At 43.5% G+C, this 13,994-nt stretch overlaps 1 protein-coding gene across 1 annotated transcript; it reads right to left on the reverse strand.

Annotated features, from left to right (window-relative positions):
- Nucleotides 1-633: 633 nt before the first annotated feature.
- MCM5 (minichromosome maintenance complex component 5) lies at nt 634-10,186 on the reverse strand. Its single transcript, XM_069735315.1, has 15 exons — nt 9,919-10,186; nt 8,920-9,046; nt 8,649-8,777; nt 6,314-6,486; nt 6,081-6,236; nt 5,806-5,972; nt 4,297-4,468; nt 3,176-3,287; nt 2,920-3,063; nt 2,595-2,837; nt 2,341-2,453; nt 2,127-2,255; nt 1,421-1,563; nt 1,205-1,332; nt 634-1,082 (listed from the first exon to the last, which is right to left on the reverse strand). The coding sequence occupies exons 1-15, from the start codon at nt 10,086-10,088 to the stop codon at nt 981-983; spliced, it is 2,208 nt and encodes a 735-aa protein (XP_069591416.1). The 5' UTR covers nt 10,089-10,186; the 3' UTR covers nt 634-980.
- Between the last annotated feature and the right edge of the window lie 3,808 nt (nt 10,187-13,994).

Below are 13,994 nucleotides of genomic sequence, written 5' to 3' on the forward strand. Positions count from 1 at the left end.
GACTATTCAAAAGTCTGCAGTTACAAAGGGACTGCAGAATTTCATCCCAAACTTGGACAATCCCTTTAATATAACGAATAATGAGCAGTAGTTTTCATGCTCACTGCCACAAATTTCATAAAATTAGGTGACCCATAAACTGATTTTTTTGCTGTTTGACAATAGTTCAGTAGAAGTGACCAGGAGGAAAAAGAAAAAAAAAACAAAAACAACAAACTAACATCTCGAACAATCTTTGGCAGGGGTGTCAAACTGCATTCCTCGAGGGCCTCAAACCATGCGTGTTTTCAGGATTTCCTTAGCATTGCACAAGGTGCTGGAATCATTCTCTGCAGGTGATTAAATTATCACCTGTGCAATGCAAGGAAATCCTGAAAACATGACCCGTTTGCAGCCCTCGAGGAATGCAGTTTGACACCCCTGATCTTTGGCATCCCCAGCGGTGACAAGGCCAAGTTGACATAACATAGTAAGTTTAGCTAAGTGTATTATGCTCTGGGATCTGAATAGACCTTGGGGCATAACATATTTAACTCAAGTTTCCCGTCCACATTTGACTTGGCAGATTCGCTTATCACTAGTATTCTGAGGTTTGTATCAAGAAATTAATTAAAAAAAAATATGAAGAAAACATCCATTATAACATTTTTATTTGCTTTTTAAGAATGTATTATTTTTTAGTAGATGCTCATAGAAATGAAGCACGCAAGTGACTGGTACAAACCTTACGAGTGTTTCACATATAGGATATTATCTAACGTCAACTCATACAGAAGTAGCCTCTTCTTAGGTCGCTTCTATACATGAATCTTTATTAATCCCTCTGACCTATAGATTTTGCAGAACTTGTTGCTGACTAAGCGTATTTACATAGAGAACTATCCAAGTCCTCCCAGTGTGAAGTTATATGACTTCGATACTGTTGCACCAGTGCGAGCGGTCCAGTACTCCCTGGTGCAGGGTCGGTCGGCTCGTCCAGATTACTTAATGCGGAACAGGACTTTACGCTGAAGTCGATGTTGAATTTCTCCGCGTCTCATCATCAGATGCAGAACCCTGTGAATCGCATGTTCTGGGTATTTCTAGAAACCAAACAAAACACCAATGTGAAGTCGGATACTTTTTAAATCCGGTTTATGACCTAAACAGTCTCCTTGTATCGGTCCTGACACTTCCATTAATTTTTAGTTTCCATCATTCTCACCTGTTTAAGAAAATCTTGGATGATGCTGTGCTCCGAGACCTGAGAGCCAATCGCAAACCTTCTCTTCATCTGCTTCTCGATACGAGAGAGCATTTCCTGGTCCTCTTGTGTGGTGAATCCTTCTACTCCTGAATGGAGGTGAACGGTTCGTATAGTATTACATATGGAGGACACACAATTGCCATGTAACTAGATGTGAAAGTGGTTTACACTTACCAGAGAGACTTCCCGACATGGCTGCATCCAGTGTGGACACCTGGAACAAGCGCAGCGCCTCTTCTACGTCAGTTTCAGTGGCAAAGGGCTGCAATTTCATCTTGCTGAGAGATTCTGAAATTCGGACGATGGCTTCCAATTGCCTACAGAATAATCATTGATATTTATACAAAATAACCCACGTTCTCACACTTAAGATTCCTGCGTCACTGTTGACTTGTGAGGGGTAGGAGACAAGTACAGAATGTAATAAATAAGAAAAAAAAATATCAGATTCCAAGTGGCCTATCAATTTCCCAATTTGCAATTTTTTGTGGATGAGATTTGGAGATAGATGGAAGTTCTAAAATGTAATCCACTTGGATTGAACATTTCCTATTGGTCCTCATACACATTAGATGGCTGTTCAACGCAGGTTCATCTGCCATCTCAGCCTTCACTCCCATATGCAGGAGCGCTCCTGAGCCCTATATGATTGTCACCCATCTCCAGGAGAACAAAGCAATTGGCAGCCTGTTCAACATTTCTCCTGGTAATCAGATATCCGGTGCCCCTATAAACAAATAATGCAACTTTTTGTGCAGCCAGAAACTAAAAATGGTAAAAATAAGATGTAATTTATCCTCAAGCACAGATTGAAAACATTTAAAATGGTGCTTGAGAAGAAAGTGCATACAATAGTATAATAGTAGACTTCTGTTCACACCTGACCGTTATGGGAATGCTGGATCTCTTCTCACTCTCCCTCTCGTGGTCACGGGCTCCACTCCGCATGAGGACATAACGATTTTTAAGCTTCTCTGCTGCTTCCACTGACAGACGCGGTCCACATTTACTATACATCAGGACATAAAAACACAAGTAAAAATTCAGAAGTCTTATAGTTGCGTCGAAACGATAACAGACGGGACGTTACTTACGTTCTGCAGTAAGCAATGTATTTCTTCAGAGTGTTGAGATCCACCTCTCCCTCCACAGACTGAGTCTGTGTCCGTGCGCTAAGATGGACGTTCATCACGTGTTTAGCAAGGATCTGAAGGGGACAAGAGTGGTGGAAAAAAAATTATACGCAAGAATATGTACAAGATTTCTATAACTAGAGCTATAAACTGAACTGTACAGTGTAAAGGATGAGCTCATTAATCTGCATTACTGATAACGTGCCCATTCTCACCATATCCCTCTGCTCATTGTGTTCATCCTTGACAATGAAGATCATGTCAAATCTTGATAAGATGGTGGGCATGAAGTCAATGTTCTCCTCGCCTTTCGTATCATCCCATCGGCCGTACACTGAATTGGCAGCGGCGAGCACGGAGCAGCGAGAGTTCAGGGTAGTCGTGATGCCGGCTTTTGCAATGGAAATAGTCTGCTGCTCCATAGCCTCATGGATGGCAACTCTGTCATCCTCTCGCATCTGAAAGTTTGATTTGAAGGATTAAAACGACTAAAAATTAAGTCACCCTGAAATGCTTGTACTTGTTGTTTTGTCAAGTTACCTTATCAAATTCATCAATGCAAACGACTCCTCCGTCTGCCAACACCATGGCACCTCCCTCCATAATGAAGTTACGGGACACAGGATCCCTAATAACCGAAGCAGTCAAACCAGCCGCACTGCTCCCCTTACCAGATGTGTAAACCTGCAATAGTGAAGCCGAATTAGCAGCAGATATAAATACGATATGTCCTGTGTGTTATGTGTCATGCAGAAGGAATACAGTATTCACTCCACACGTAAGAAATGCCTCTTACCCCAATAGGGGAACACCTTTCCACAAACTTAAGAAGCTGAGACTTGGCAGTACCGGGGTCTCCCAACATCAGCAGGTTGATATCTCCTCTACGTGTTAGTCCATCAGGAAGCCTGAAGAAGGAAAAAATAAAAATTAAAAAAACAGTGTGTCCCATTACAATATATACCAAGCAAATACTGCAAATGGAGGACTCTTAACCTGACACTTCAACGGGACTGATTTACTAACTTTTCTAAGTTCTAAAAACAGACTACATAGTCTTGTACGCCAAATTTAGTTTCATAAATTTGGTATTTTTTTTGGCCGTCTAGTCCAATTTCACACCATCTGTGAGTTGGCTTACAATAGTCACAGCAAATACTAGCGTGTAGGATTTTGATTTCGGACTTGTCCGTCTCAGATCTTTTTCTGGTAAGCCACATAGGTGAACAGTTAAAAACTGGTTATTAACCTGCTAAAGACCTGTGACAATATTATCATGGGTCTGGTTCACATGTATGGAGTGAGGTCAGGAGCTGAGGCTGATCCTGATCCATAGACTAGGTGCCGATTGTGTAAGCTGACCTCTGATCGCTGCGGTTTAAAGAGACTCGGCACAGAGTGACTGTACAAACCAAGTGCAGGTGCTCGTCGAATCATGGCTGGTCAGACATTAAAGTGCATCTTCCCACTTGTTATCCATCCATCTGTGCCCTTTTCTGGCTATGAAGAACGAGCTGTCAAAGAAGAGGGACAGGGCAGAAAGAAAACAAGCAGATGGGATGGCGCACTTACACGTTTGGCCTCGTCCTCATGCACCGAGTGGCTGTACTAGGATTGAAGAGTCATTCTGTTCAGACAATCTTTAACCATTTAGATGGCGATGGCACTCGACAGTCATTCAAACGATTAACTGGTGGTATGTCGTGCCGATTTATTACCATCGGAAGATCCTTGTCGCCACCCGTCTTTGTACACCATTGAAGCCAGGCTCCATAGATTGATATTTTAATTATATACTGTCATACTGAATTGACAGCCCCAATGTGCTTCGTTTGCCTCAGCCAAAATATATTCCTGCAGTTAACCGAAACATTTTAAACGACAGCAGCAGCGCATTTAATAGTGCCCGACATGTACCTTTTACGGGATCCACCGAAGAGTAAACACGCAATCGCCTTTTTAATGTCCGTGCTGCCATAAATTGACGGAGCAATACTTTTAGCAATGGTTTCATAAATGTCGGGTTTAGAAGCGAGACGTCTGAATTCCTCTTCTTCTTGAGGAGACACAGAACAAGCTGCACTCCTTCCTATGGAAAATAAAACAAGATTGTAGAAGTTCCTACCTGTTTTTGGTCAATTAAGGTGGAATATTTCACCATTATTCCCAAAAGTGGACAAGTTCATCCTCCGATTTTAGTAAATACTTGTCCTTATAAACACAAGACTTTAGTGCCCTTTTGTTCTAACTCTACGTTGGACTGTTACTCTCGTTAGCTCTCCTGAATTTAGGAATAAACTGAAAATTTAGGGTACGTGCATACTACATCTTTCAGGTGTGCGAACCAAGCAAGTTCTTCAAGCGGAAAATTCTTCAGGAAACGTGTTACTTTTCTCTTATGTGTCTAATCTTTTGGGCTGATGACAGTTTTACGTTTTTTGGGGTATCATTTACTTTTTTTGTCCTTCAATCAACTATGAATAAACCATTAGCAGTTTTTCAAGTGCTGACAAAACGCTTAAAGAGAAGCTTGGGCACTTCTAAGCCTTTTTATTGACTCCTATTATAAAGTAAAGAGAATTTAAGGACTATCAAAGCCGACCACATGAACAGCAAGTTATTACATAGAAACGTTTATGTTCATTATTTTGAGCGTATAGCGCTTTTTCAGACGAGTTTCCGTGCAGAACCACCTGAAAGACATCTGCAAATGCCCTTATAGTATTGCAATTTCTCTTCTCAAAAGGAGGTGCCCCAAATCTGACAGCAATAAGTGGTCAGTCTACAGGTACACCCCACCTCAACTTATACCACCCAGTTGTCAATTTATTCATACATTTCTTCCAGTAGAAATGGCACAATGTGGAATTTTAATAGATGCTGCTGAATTGACGGGCCCTCTTACTCTGGTTTCCCTTGCATATAATAAACTACAATTTTACAATTTGCGATATAATTCAAGATCTCTGATTTCAGTCACTTATGAGGTAATGCAGATAAAAATGTGTCCTGGTCACACGATGCAGCTGGAGAGACTATTAGGGCAGGATCTTGCAATCCATTCCCAGAGACGTGCGCTTATTTGCAAGGACTCCTAGGTAGCACCCAGTGTTACCTGAACAGCTCTCCGCCACAAGGTGGGATCCTGCCCCTAGCGTCTCACAGTTGCCTATTGCTGAATCATGAAGACTCCTGCGACTGAGTAGTGTTGAATATCAATTAAAAGATGTCCGGCATATCAATCATCCTTTACTACAAGACTGTACCGCAGAAAAAAAGTCTGCCATCCAAAAGTTCATTTTTGTTAAGTGTGCCATTTTTAAAAGGATGCATTAACATCTGAATAGTCCCACCAGTTCCATATACTGCACCTTAGTTTAGAATCCCCCCTGCTTTGTTGCCTTAGACAAGTACACGATCACTCACCTGTGCCTTCTGTATCTACTTGGATACCGACAACCCGGATATAGGAGCTCCGGATACCCACTCCTACTCTGTCACGGCCTTTAGTTGACGTTTTGCCAGTTTTACGAATTGAATAAATGCCCATAATTGTCACTCTATTCCCTGGAACAACTTTGTCACAGAGATACCTAGAGAGAGTGAGGTTTTTAGTTTAAAAAAAAATAATAATAATAAATCAGTATGAGGAAGCAGGAGTGGAACTGGCTCAGGGGTTTCCCAAAGAAGTGAAATCTCACCTGTCACAATACAGTTGCATGTGTCGGGGCAGCTCCCCGTGGGGCACAGCATCTGGAGACTCCTGAAGTTTTAGTGTCTGAAAATCCACACATTTACATTTGTCAGGTATAATGAAGTATGGATCCAGGGGACACTTGGGCCGACCTGCCTGCTCGCTGTGGGCGGTAAAAAGAGAATGTGAGTACGAGGAGGTGCACGAAGAGACAAGAGACGACATGTATGATGAACGTACGTGTTGCACTTTCGTGGCATGGCATAACCCTCCAAGCCTGGTCGCACGGGAATATTACTGATCGTGTTCCTGCAGCTGCGGCACTGGATAGAGATTTTTATAGCTTTGGCTCTCACAGCTGTAGCAGCGATTATGATACCAGGGATCTTCACAAGGTGAGACATCTGCTCCGACTGCAAGAGAAAAATAAAACCAGTCGTCAATGGAACAAAATTGATCAAAACATTGTGTACCTATAAACTACAACTCAAAGCAAAAACACTCCCTAAAAATAAACTAAAAATGACTAATCACTTTAAAAAAAAAAAAAAAAATCTGAAATTGTAGCCACTAAAACACTGTTTTGTATCATCAGAATCGCACTAACCTGAGTACCGTAATTAAGCTACGAGGTCATATTTACTGCACAATGAACACTAAAAACTAGACCTCACTCGAGAAAACAAACAAAAAAAAAAAAAAAATATTCTTCGCTTTGTAAGGTGCACTTTATTTCATCCAAATTTTTTTTTTTTTGGGGTGGGGGGGGGTGGGAAGGGGAAATCATGGTGCATCATACAAAGCAGGTATACCGCTAACTGTTGCAGGCTGGCATGAGGGGGTGTCCGCTGCTGCCCAGGGTGATGCTGTAGTGTCCGGTGCTGTAGGAGGCTCTGCCGACATTTTGTAAAAGGCCAGATCCCCCGGGCAGTTCGTCCATGCTTTCCGGTGCGATGGACTCCGAGAAAACGGCCGCCGGGATCTCGGGAGATGAGATTTCAAGTGCTGAGATCTCATCTCTCGAGATCTTTGTCCCAAGATCTCCATCTGCGCATGTGCCGCCTCCCGGCGGCCATTTTCGCTAAGTCCACTGCACAGGAAAGCATGGACGAACTGCCGGGGGGGCTTTGGCCGTTCACAAAATGTCGGCAGACCCCCCCAGCAGCATCGGAGCCACCCCTGCAGCACCGGACACCTGCACACCCCCTCGTCCCAGCCTGCCTCCTCCAGCAGCAGCAACCCTGGGACCCCGCTTCACCGCAGCCACCACCCCCCCCAGTAAGCAATAAGACGCATGATTATAAGAAGCACCACCAATTTATTTAAAAAAAAAAAAAAAATTTACGATTTCACCACACTTGGGAAGTTTTATTTCTACCAGTACATTGAATTATAAAATGAACTGTGTCAATCAAAACTACAACTCATCCAGCAGATTAAAAAAAAAAAAAAAAGATCAACCACAAAGAACAACCTTATAGGGTTAGGTGGACATATGAGCATTCAAAAAAAAAAAAGTTACAGTTCTTGGAAAAGTTACAGTTCTTGGAACAGAAGGATGAAATAAAATTTTAAAAAAAAATCTGCGAAGTTAAACTTAACGGGGCTGAGAGCAGCCCGTGACCACCTCCTTCTGACGCTTAGGCTAGGTTCACATTGCGGTTACAGCGGCCCGTTCAACACGTACGGTAACGGGCCGCTGTAAACGCAAGTGCCTGTCATGCAGCACACTAGCGCAGATAGAGCATCTGCTAGCTCTATCTTCGCTAGAGGTGACGGACACGGAAACGCTGCAGCCCGTGTCTAAGAGTCCGTCACTCAATGACGGCACACCCCTAGTGCACGCCCATTGTGGACGTGCGCTAGCGACGCGTCCGACATTGCATTCAATGGCGCCATTAGACGGACCGCTTTACACCTCATTATGCCGCAGTGTATCTTAGTCCGTTTAACGGACACATAGAACACAATGTGAACCCAGCCTAAGGCTTCTTTTACACTTGCCGTGATTTTGCGGTCCCAATAGATTTCTATGGGGCCGCATAAATTATGTTGGAACGCTGTACGGCCGTGAAAAGATATCGAGCCTGCTCGATATTTTTCACGGCTTACAGACACAGCCCCCATTGTAACTCAATGGGGCCACAAAAACAACGGAAGCTTGTTTTTACAGTGCACCGTCAAGAACGTATTTGCGGATCGCTGATTTGTTCCCCTATTCTAAACCAGAAAAATGGCGATCTGCAAGATTTTTGTGGCAAACCGTGAAAATTACAGCAATACAGCCCACGAAAAATGCCCACAAAAATCACGGGAAGTGTAAAAGAAGCCTAAGCTATAACTGGTTAGTTGGTGGGTATATACTGCTGGGGAGGAGCTAACCTTTTTTTGCATAGTGTCAACCTCCTAGTGTCAGGAGGTCCCCCAATGAAGCAAGAAAGGTTGTCCACTACTCTGAAAACCCCTTCTCAAGAAGTGATTGTCGGAATAGTGGACCCTTAAAAAAAATAATCAAGGAGGTGACAGCTACTTTGACATCAAGCAGATGCGGACTAAATGGCAGCATTATGAATACCTTCAGACTCCGAATGTTTGCAGGATTGGCATCAGAGCGCAGCATGACCTGGATCTCTTGCACAGCTTCTTCCCCTGCAGGACGTGGACGGGTCACCTCGTCAGCCACCTCCTGAGCGGCTTCCTCCAGCTAAAAAACATGGCATTGAGAACAGAACAGGTCACAAGACGTCATCATGACCGATACATACCAAAGCTCCTTCAGTGTAGAATCAATCCATCATAAGTTCCAATAAGCTTCCTGCGCACGACGCCAGCAGGATATTACTTACCAGCTGAAGGTGTTCTGTCGGCTGCTTATACAGATAATCTGCAAGTTCCTCATCAAAACTGGCCAGATCTTCCATCTCCACCTCAATCCAGAACTCTCCCAGGTTGTAGTGACGCTTGAGCTCATCTCTGAAATCACACAGCAGCAGTTACAATCCGCCTGCCCGAGTGACAACCGACAACCCTACTGTATGAGGCCGCGAGTCCCGTCTGTATATGGACTGCGAAATACGCCTGTCTGAACACAGTCTAAAGCTCCGTTCACATCTGGTGCATCTATTAACAGGAGTTGAGAGGTCCCAGGCAAGACAGGAGCATAACGACGTCTTAAAGGGGTTGTCCGGCCTTAGGCTTAGAGTCTGCAGTCCCTAGTATGACGAATACTTACAGGCACATTCAAACTAGACGTTTGAATACAGTTGCATTGAGCGAGTGCGAACGTCTAGTCGGCAGGTGACTGCAAGTATGCAAATCACATGATCAGCACTGACGAATCCTCACACTGCCCTCAATATGAGGACTTCAGTTTGCTGTCAGTCATTGCAGACTTGTAGCCCAAGGTCAGACAACCCCTTTAAATGACTGGTGCTGTCAATCAGTGGGATGCAGCAGGAGTCTGGGAGGTAGAGAGACATAACCCCACTATAAGAGATTTTAGGAATACCCCTTTATTAAAAAAAAGTGTCTGATCTCTGGGGGTCCCATTAATCACAATGGTCCCCTGCATGCAGGGTCTCACAGGCTGCACTGCTCATCCTCCAGTAGCCCCACATGTACACTACTGGCCCAATCAGATGGGGAGGACCCACCTAACTGGTGGTCTCCAGCAATCAGACCCCTTATTACCCAGTGACAGCAGTCATCTGACATTGCTTCCATCATTAGTAGATTTACCACACAATTAGATATTCTACAATCACGTCTGAACAGATCAGATCGGCCGATCATCCCTAGGCGACGTACAGATCATCAGTATCCGCGCATTATGTGCCCGACCAGACCTGTATTTGTAGGTGAAGCCGGTGCGGTCGGTGCCATAGCGATACTGCCGCAGGAATTCTTTAAAGCGCTTCTTCAGCTGCGACTTCTTGGCCTGTCCATCATCGCCGCCCTGCTGCTCTCCTCCGAAGCTGTCGCTGTAGAAAACACCGGCGTCGTCGAAGCCGGACATGATGATAAAAGAAGAGGAAGAATAGGAAAAGACGGCGACCTCACCACCGGCCAAAAGCGCGCGAAAAGACTACTTTCCCGCCAAAGTAGATTCGGCGCCACACGGAGAAACACGCCCACTCTTGTATTCTATTGGTTACTGAGCCGGGTGTCCGGGAAAAAAAATTAAAGGGGTGTGGTTTAAACAGTGAGCTGCAATAAGCATGCGTAAACGTTCTCCGCTTGCAAGAGCGTTAAAATGTTTAGACTGTACTTGAGGCGCCATTTTGTTGGAGGCCAGAGAATTTATAGTTTAGAAAATGTCGGACGCTGTCACTCAAGTCTTGGTAGCTGGAGATTTACTGCACGTGATGATAACATATGATATTATGTAAGAGGAAAAGCAAAATCACAAACAATACATCACCTCAGCATTTTCACAGACATTGTCGTTAGTGGGGCATCCACATTTACCACAGCATTTTCACAGACATTGTTAGTGGGGCTTCCACAGTCGTTAGTGGAGCTTCCACAGACATTGTCGTTAGTGGGGCTTCCACAGTCGTTAGTGGAGCTTCCACAGACATTGTCGTTAGTGGGGCTTCCACAGTCGTTAGTGGGTCTTTCACAGTCATTAGTGGGACTTTCACAGACATTGTCATTAGTGGGGCTTTCACAGTAGTGGGTCTTCCACAGACATTGTCGTTAGTGGGTCTTTCACAGTTATTGTCCTTGGGGCTTTCACAGACGTTAGTGGGGCTTCAACAGACATTGTCATTAGTGGGGCTTTCACAGTAGTGGGTCTTTCACAGACATTGTCGTTAGTGGGTCTTTCACAGACATTGTCGTTAGTGGGTCTTTCACAGTTATTGTCCTTGGTGGGGCTTTCACAGACGTTAGTGGGGCTTTAACAGACATTGTCGTTAGTGGGGCTTTAACAGACATTGTCGTTAGTGGGGCTTAAACAGACATTGTTAGTGGGGCTTCCACAGACATTGTCGTTAGTGGGGCTTTCACAGACATTGTCGTTAGTGGGGCTTTCACAGACACTGTCATTAGTGGGGTTTTCACAGACATTGTTGTTAGTGAGGCTTTCACAGACATTGTCCTTGGTGGGGGCTTTCCCAGACATTAGTGGGGCTTCCACAGACATTGTCGTTAGTGGGGCTTTCACAGACATTGTCGTCAGTGGGGCTTCAACAGACATTGTCGTTAGTGGGGCTTCCACAGACACTGTCGTTAGTAGGGCTTCCACAGACATTGTCGTTAGTGGGGCTTCAACAGACATTGTCGTTGGTGGGGCTTTCACAGACACTGTCGTTAGTGGGGCATCCACAGACATTGCCATTACTGGTGCTATCACAGACATTGTTTTTGTGGGGCTTTCACAGACACTCGTTAGTGGGTTTTTCACAGATATTGTTAGTGGGGCTTTCACAAATGCTGTCATTAGTGGAGCTTTCACAGACATTGTCATTGGGGCTTTCACAGACATTGTCGTAAGTGGGGCTTTCACAGATACTATCGATAGTGGGTCTTTCAGACGTTGTTAGTGGGGCTTTCACAGACAATCGCTAGTGGGGGTTTCACAGACACTGTCAATAGTGGGTCTTTCACAGACATTGTCGTTAGGGGCTTTCATAGACATTGCCGTTAGTGGGGCTTTCACAGACGTCATTAGAGGTGCTTTCACAGACATTGTCGTTAGAGGTGCTTTCAAAGTCATTGGTGCTGGTGGGGATTTCACAGCTGGTTTTGTGCGGGATATGTTAGGGTTTTTATTGGTAACATTTTGCGGTACATAACATTTTTTGATCACTTCCAGTATAAAGCTGGGATCACAATCTTGTGTTCTACGCTGAGCACTTACATTGGGGTTTCTATGTGAATCCCACAAAAATGCAATTCAGATATAACCCCTGATGGAACCACCAAACATAATGAGCAGATGGAGACACTTTGGCTTGTGTTCTGGTGGTATCCATATTTTTAGGAGTGCACAGAAGTATGGTTGTCCACATTTGTGTGCTAAAAAGATGCCTAAAATGATGGGACACTGCTGGAAAAGAGACCAGACGGAGTCCAGAGTGACTTCATCTGCCTCATAAGCGAGTGGTTCCATCACCGCGAATGAAGGTAAATATTGGTCATTGACCTACATTACCTTCATTCCCCGGGGTTTTACAGCCACGAGCACAGCTGCATTAGCAGAGCTCCTGGCTGTAAAATATTTTAACCCCTTCAGATGGATTTACATCGTGGGACGTTACAGATCAACGGAAGGTATGTATATTGTTGGTTTATTATTTTTTCTTTGTTACAGTGGGAGGGTCTTCAGGTGGATTGAGAGAACAATAAAATATTAAAACAACTTTGTGTTTATTTCATTAAAATACTTTTTAATAATGTGTGTGTGTGATTTTTAACCCTTTCATTCAATTGGATTAATAATGGATAGGTGTCATAATTGACGCCTCTCCATTATTAATCTGGCTTAATGTCACCTTACAATAGCAAGGTGACATTAACCCTTCATTACCCCATATCCCACGGCTACACAGGAATGGGAAGAGAGTGGCCAAGTGCCAGAATAGGCGCATCTTCCAGATGTGCCTTTTCTGGGGTGGCTGGGGGCAGATGTTTTAAGTAGGGGGGGGGGGGCAATAACCGTGGACCCTCTCAGTCACTGGCTTTACTACTCTGGCGGAGAAAATTGCGCGGGAGCCCACGCCAATTTTTTCTGCCATTTAACCCTTTAATTTAATAGCTACAGAGCCCAAATTTTGCACATACACACTACTAACATTAGTAGTGTGGAATATGCAAAAAAAAATGGGGATATGAGATGGTTTACTGTACGTAAACCATGTCTCATATCATGTCGGGTTTAGGAAGGAGATAGCAAAAGCCGGCAATTGAATTACCGGCTTTAAAGCTATCTCGTGCTAGATGAAATATTAATATATATACATATATGTGTCTACTGACATATATATATATATATATATATATATACAGTATATATGTGTTTATGATTTTTTGAGCCCATGGATCCATTGTAAATCCGTATGTTGGTTTTGCAAGCCTGCGAGAAAAACACGCAGTACGGATGACATACGGATTACATACGGAGGATGCCATGCGCAAAATACTCTGACACACCCTGCCTACGGAGGAGATACAGACCACTATTTTGGGGACTTTTCTGCGTATTACGGCCGTAATATACGGACCGTATTTTTATACGCTGAGTGTGACGCTGGCCTAAAAATGCTTTTTCTATAAAAAAAAAAATAGTGTTCATCACCGTATTATATTGTGAGAGCTGTAACTTTTCTTATTGTTTGGTGAATAGAGCTGTAGGAGGCCTCACTTTTTTGTGCAACGAGTTGGAGTTTTTTCGGTAACATTTTTGAGCCCTTAATTTTTTTGATCGCTTTTTAATCAGATTTTTTGAGGCAGAATGAACAAAAACCACAATTCAGTTATTGTTTTTATCTTTTTGTGCGGTTCATCATTTGTTAAAAGTGATAAGGCTGATTTATTCTTTGGGTCAGTACGATTACAGTGATACCAGATTTATATACGGTAGTTTTTTTATGCTTTACTACTTTTAGAGACAAAAACCAATATTTTAGAAAAATTAATTTGTTTTTGCATCGACATATTCTGAGAGCTTTTATATTTTTTTGCCATATGAGCCATATTAGGGTGTTCTGTCTTCATACACGTTGATACGGTGTGTGTGATCCGACATACGGCATAAACCACTTCTGTCTCCCAAATAAGCAGACTGTTCTCTGTAGTCTAACTTGTTTATTGGTAAACATGAGCGCGGTAAAACTATAAGAATACAAATGATTTGAGTAAGTATTGGGCAAATAATAACATGACTGCAACTAACAGGGAAAGCATACAGGATGATGCA

Source organism: Ranitomeya imitator, chromosome 7 (genome assembly GCF_032444005.1).
Source record: "Ranitomeya imitator isolate aRanImi1 chromosome 7, aRanImi1.pri, whole genome shotgun sequence".
NCBI classification, from domain to species: domain Eukaryota; kingdom Metazoa; phylum Chordata; class Amphibia; order Anura; family Dendrobatidae; genus Ranitomeya; species Ranitomeya imitator.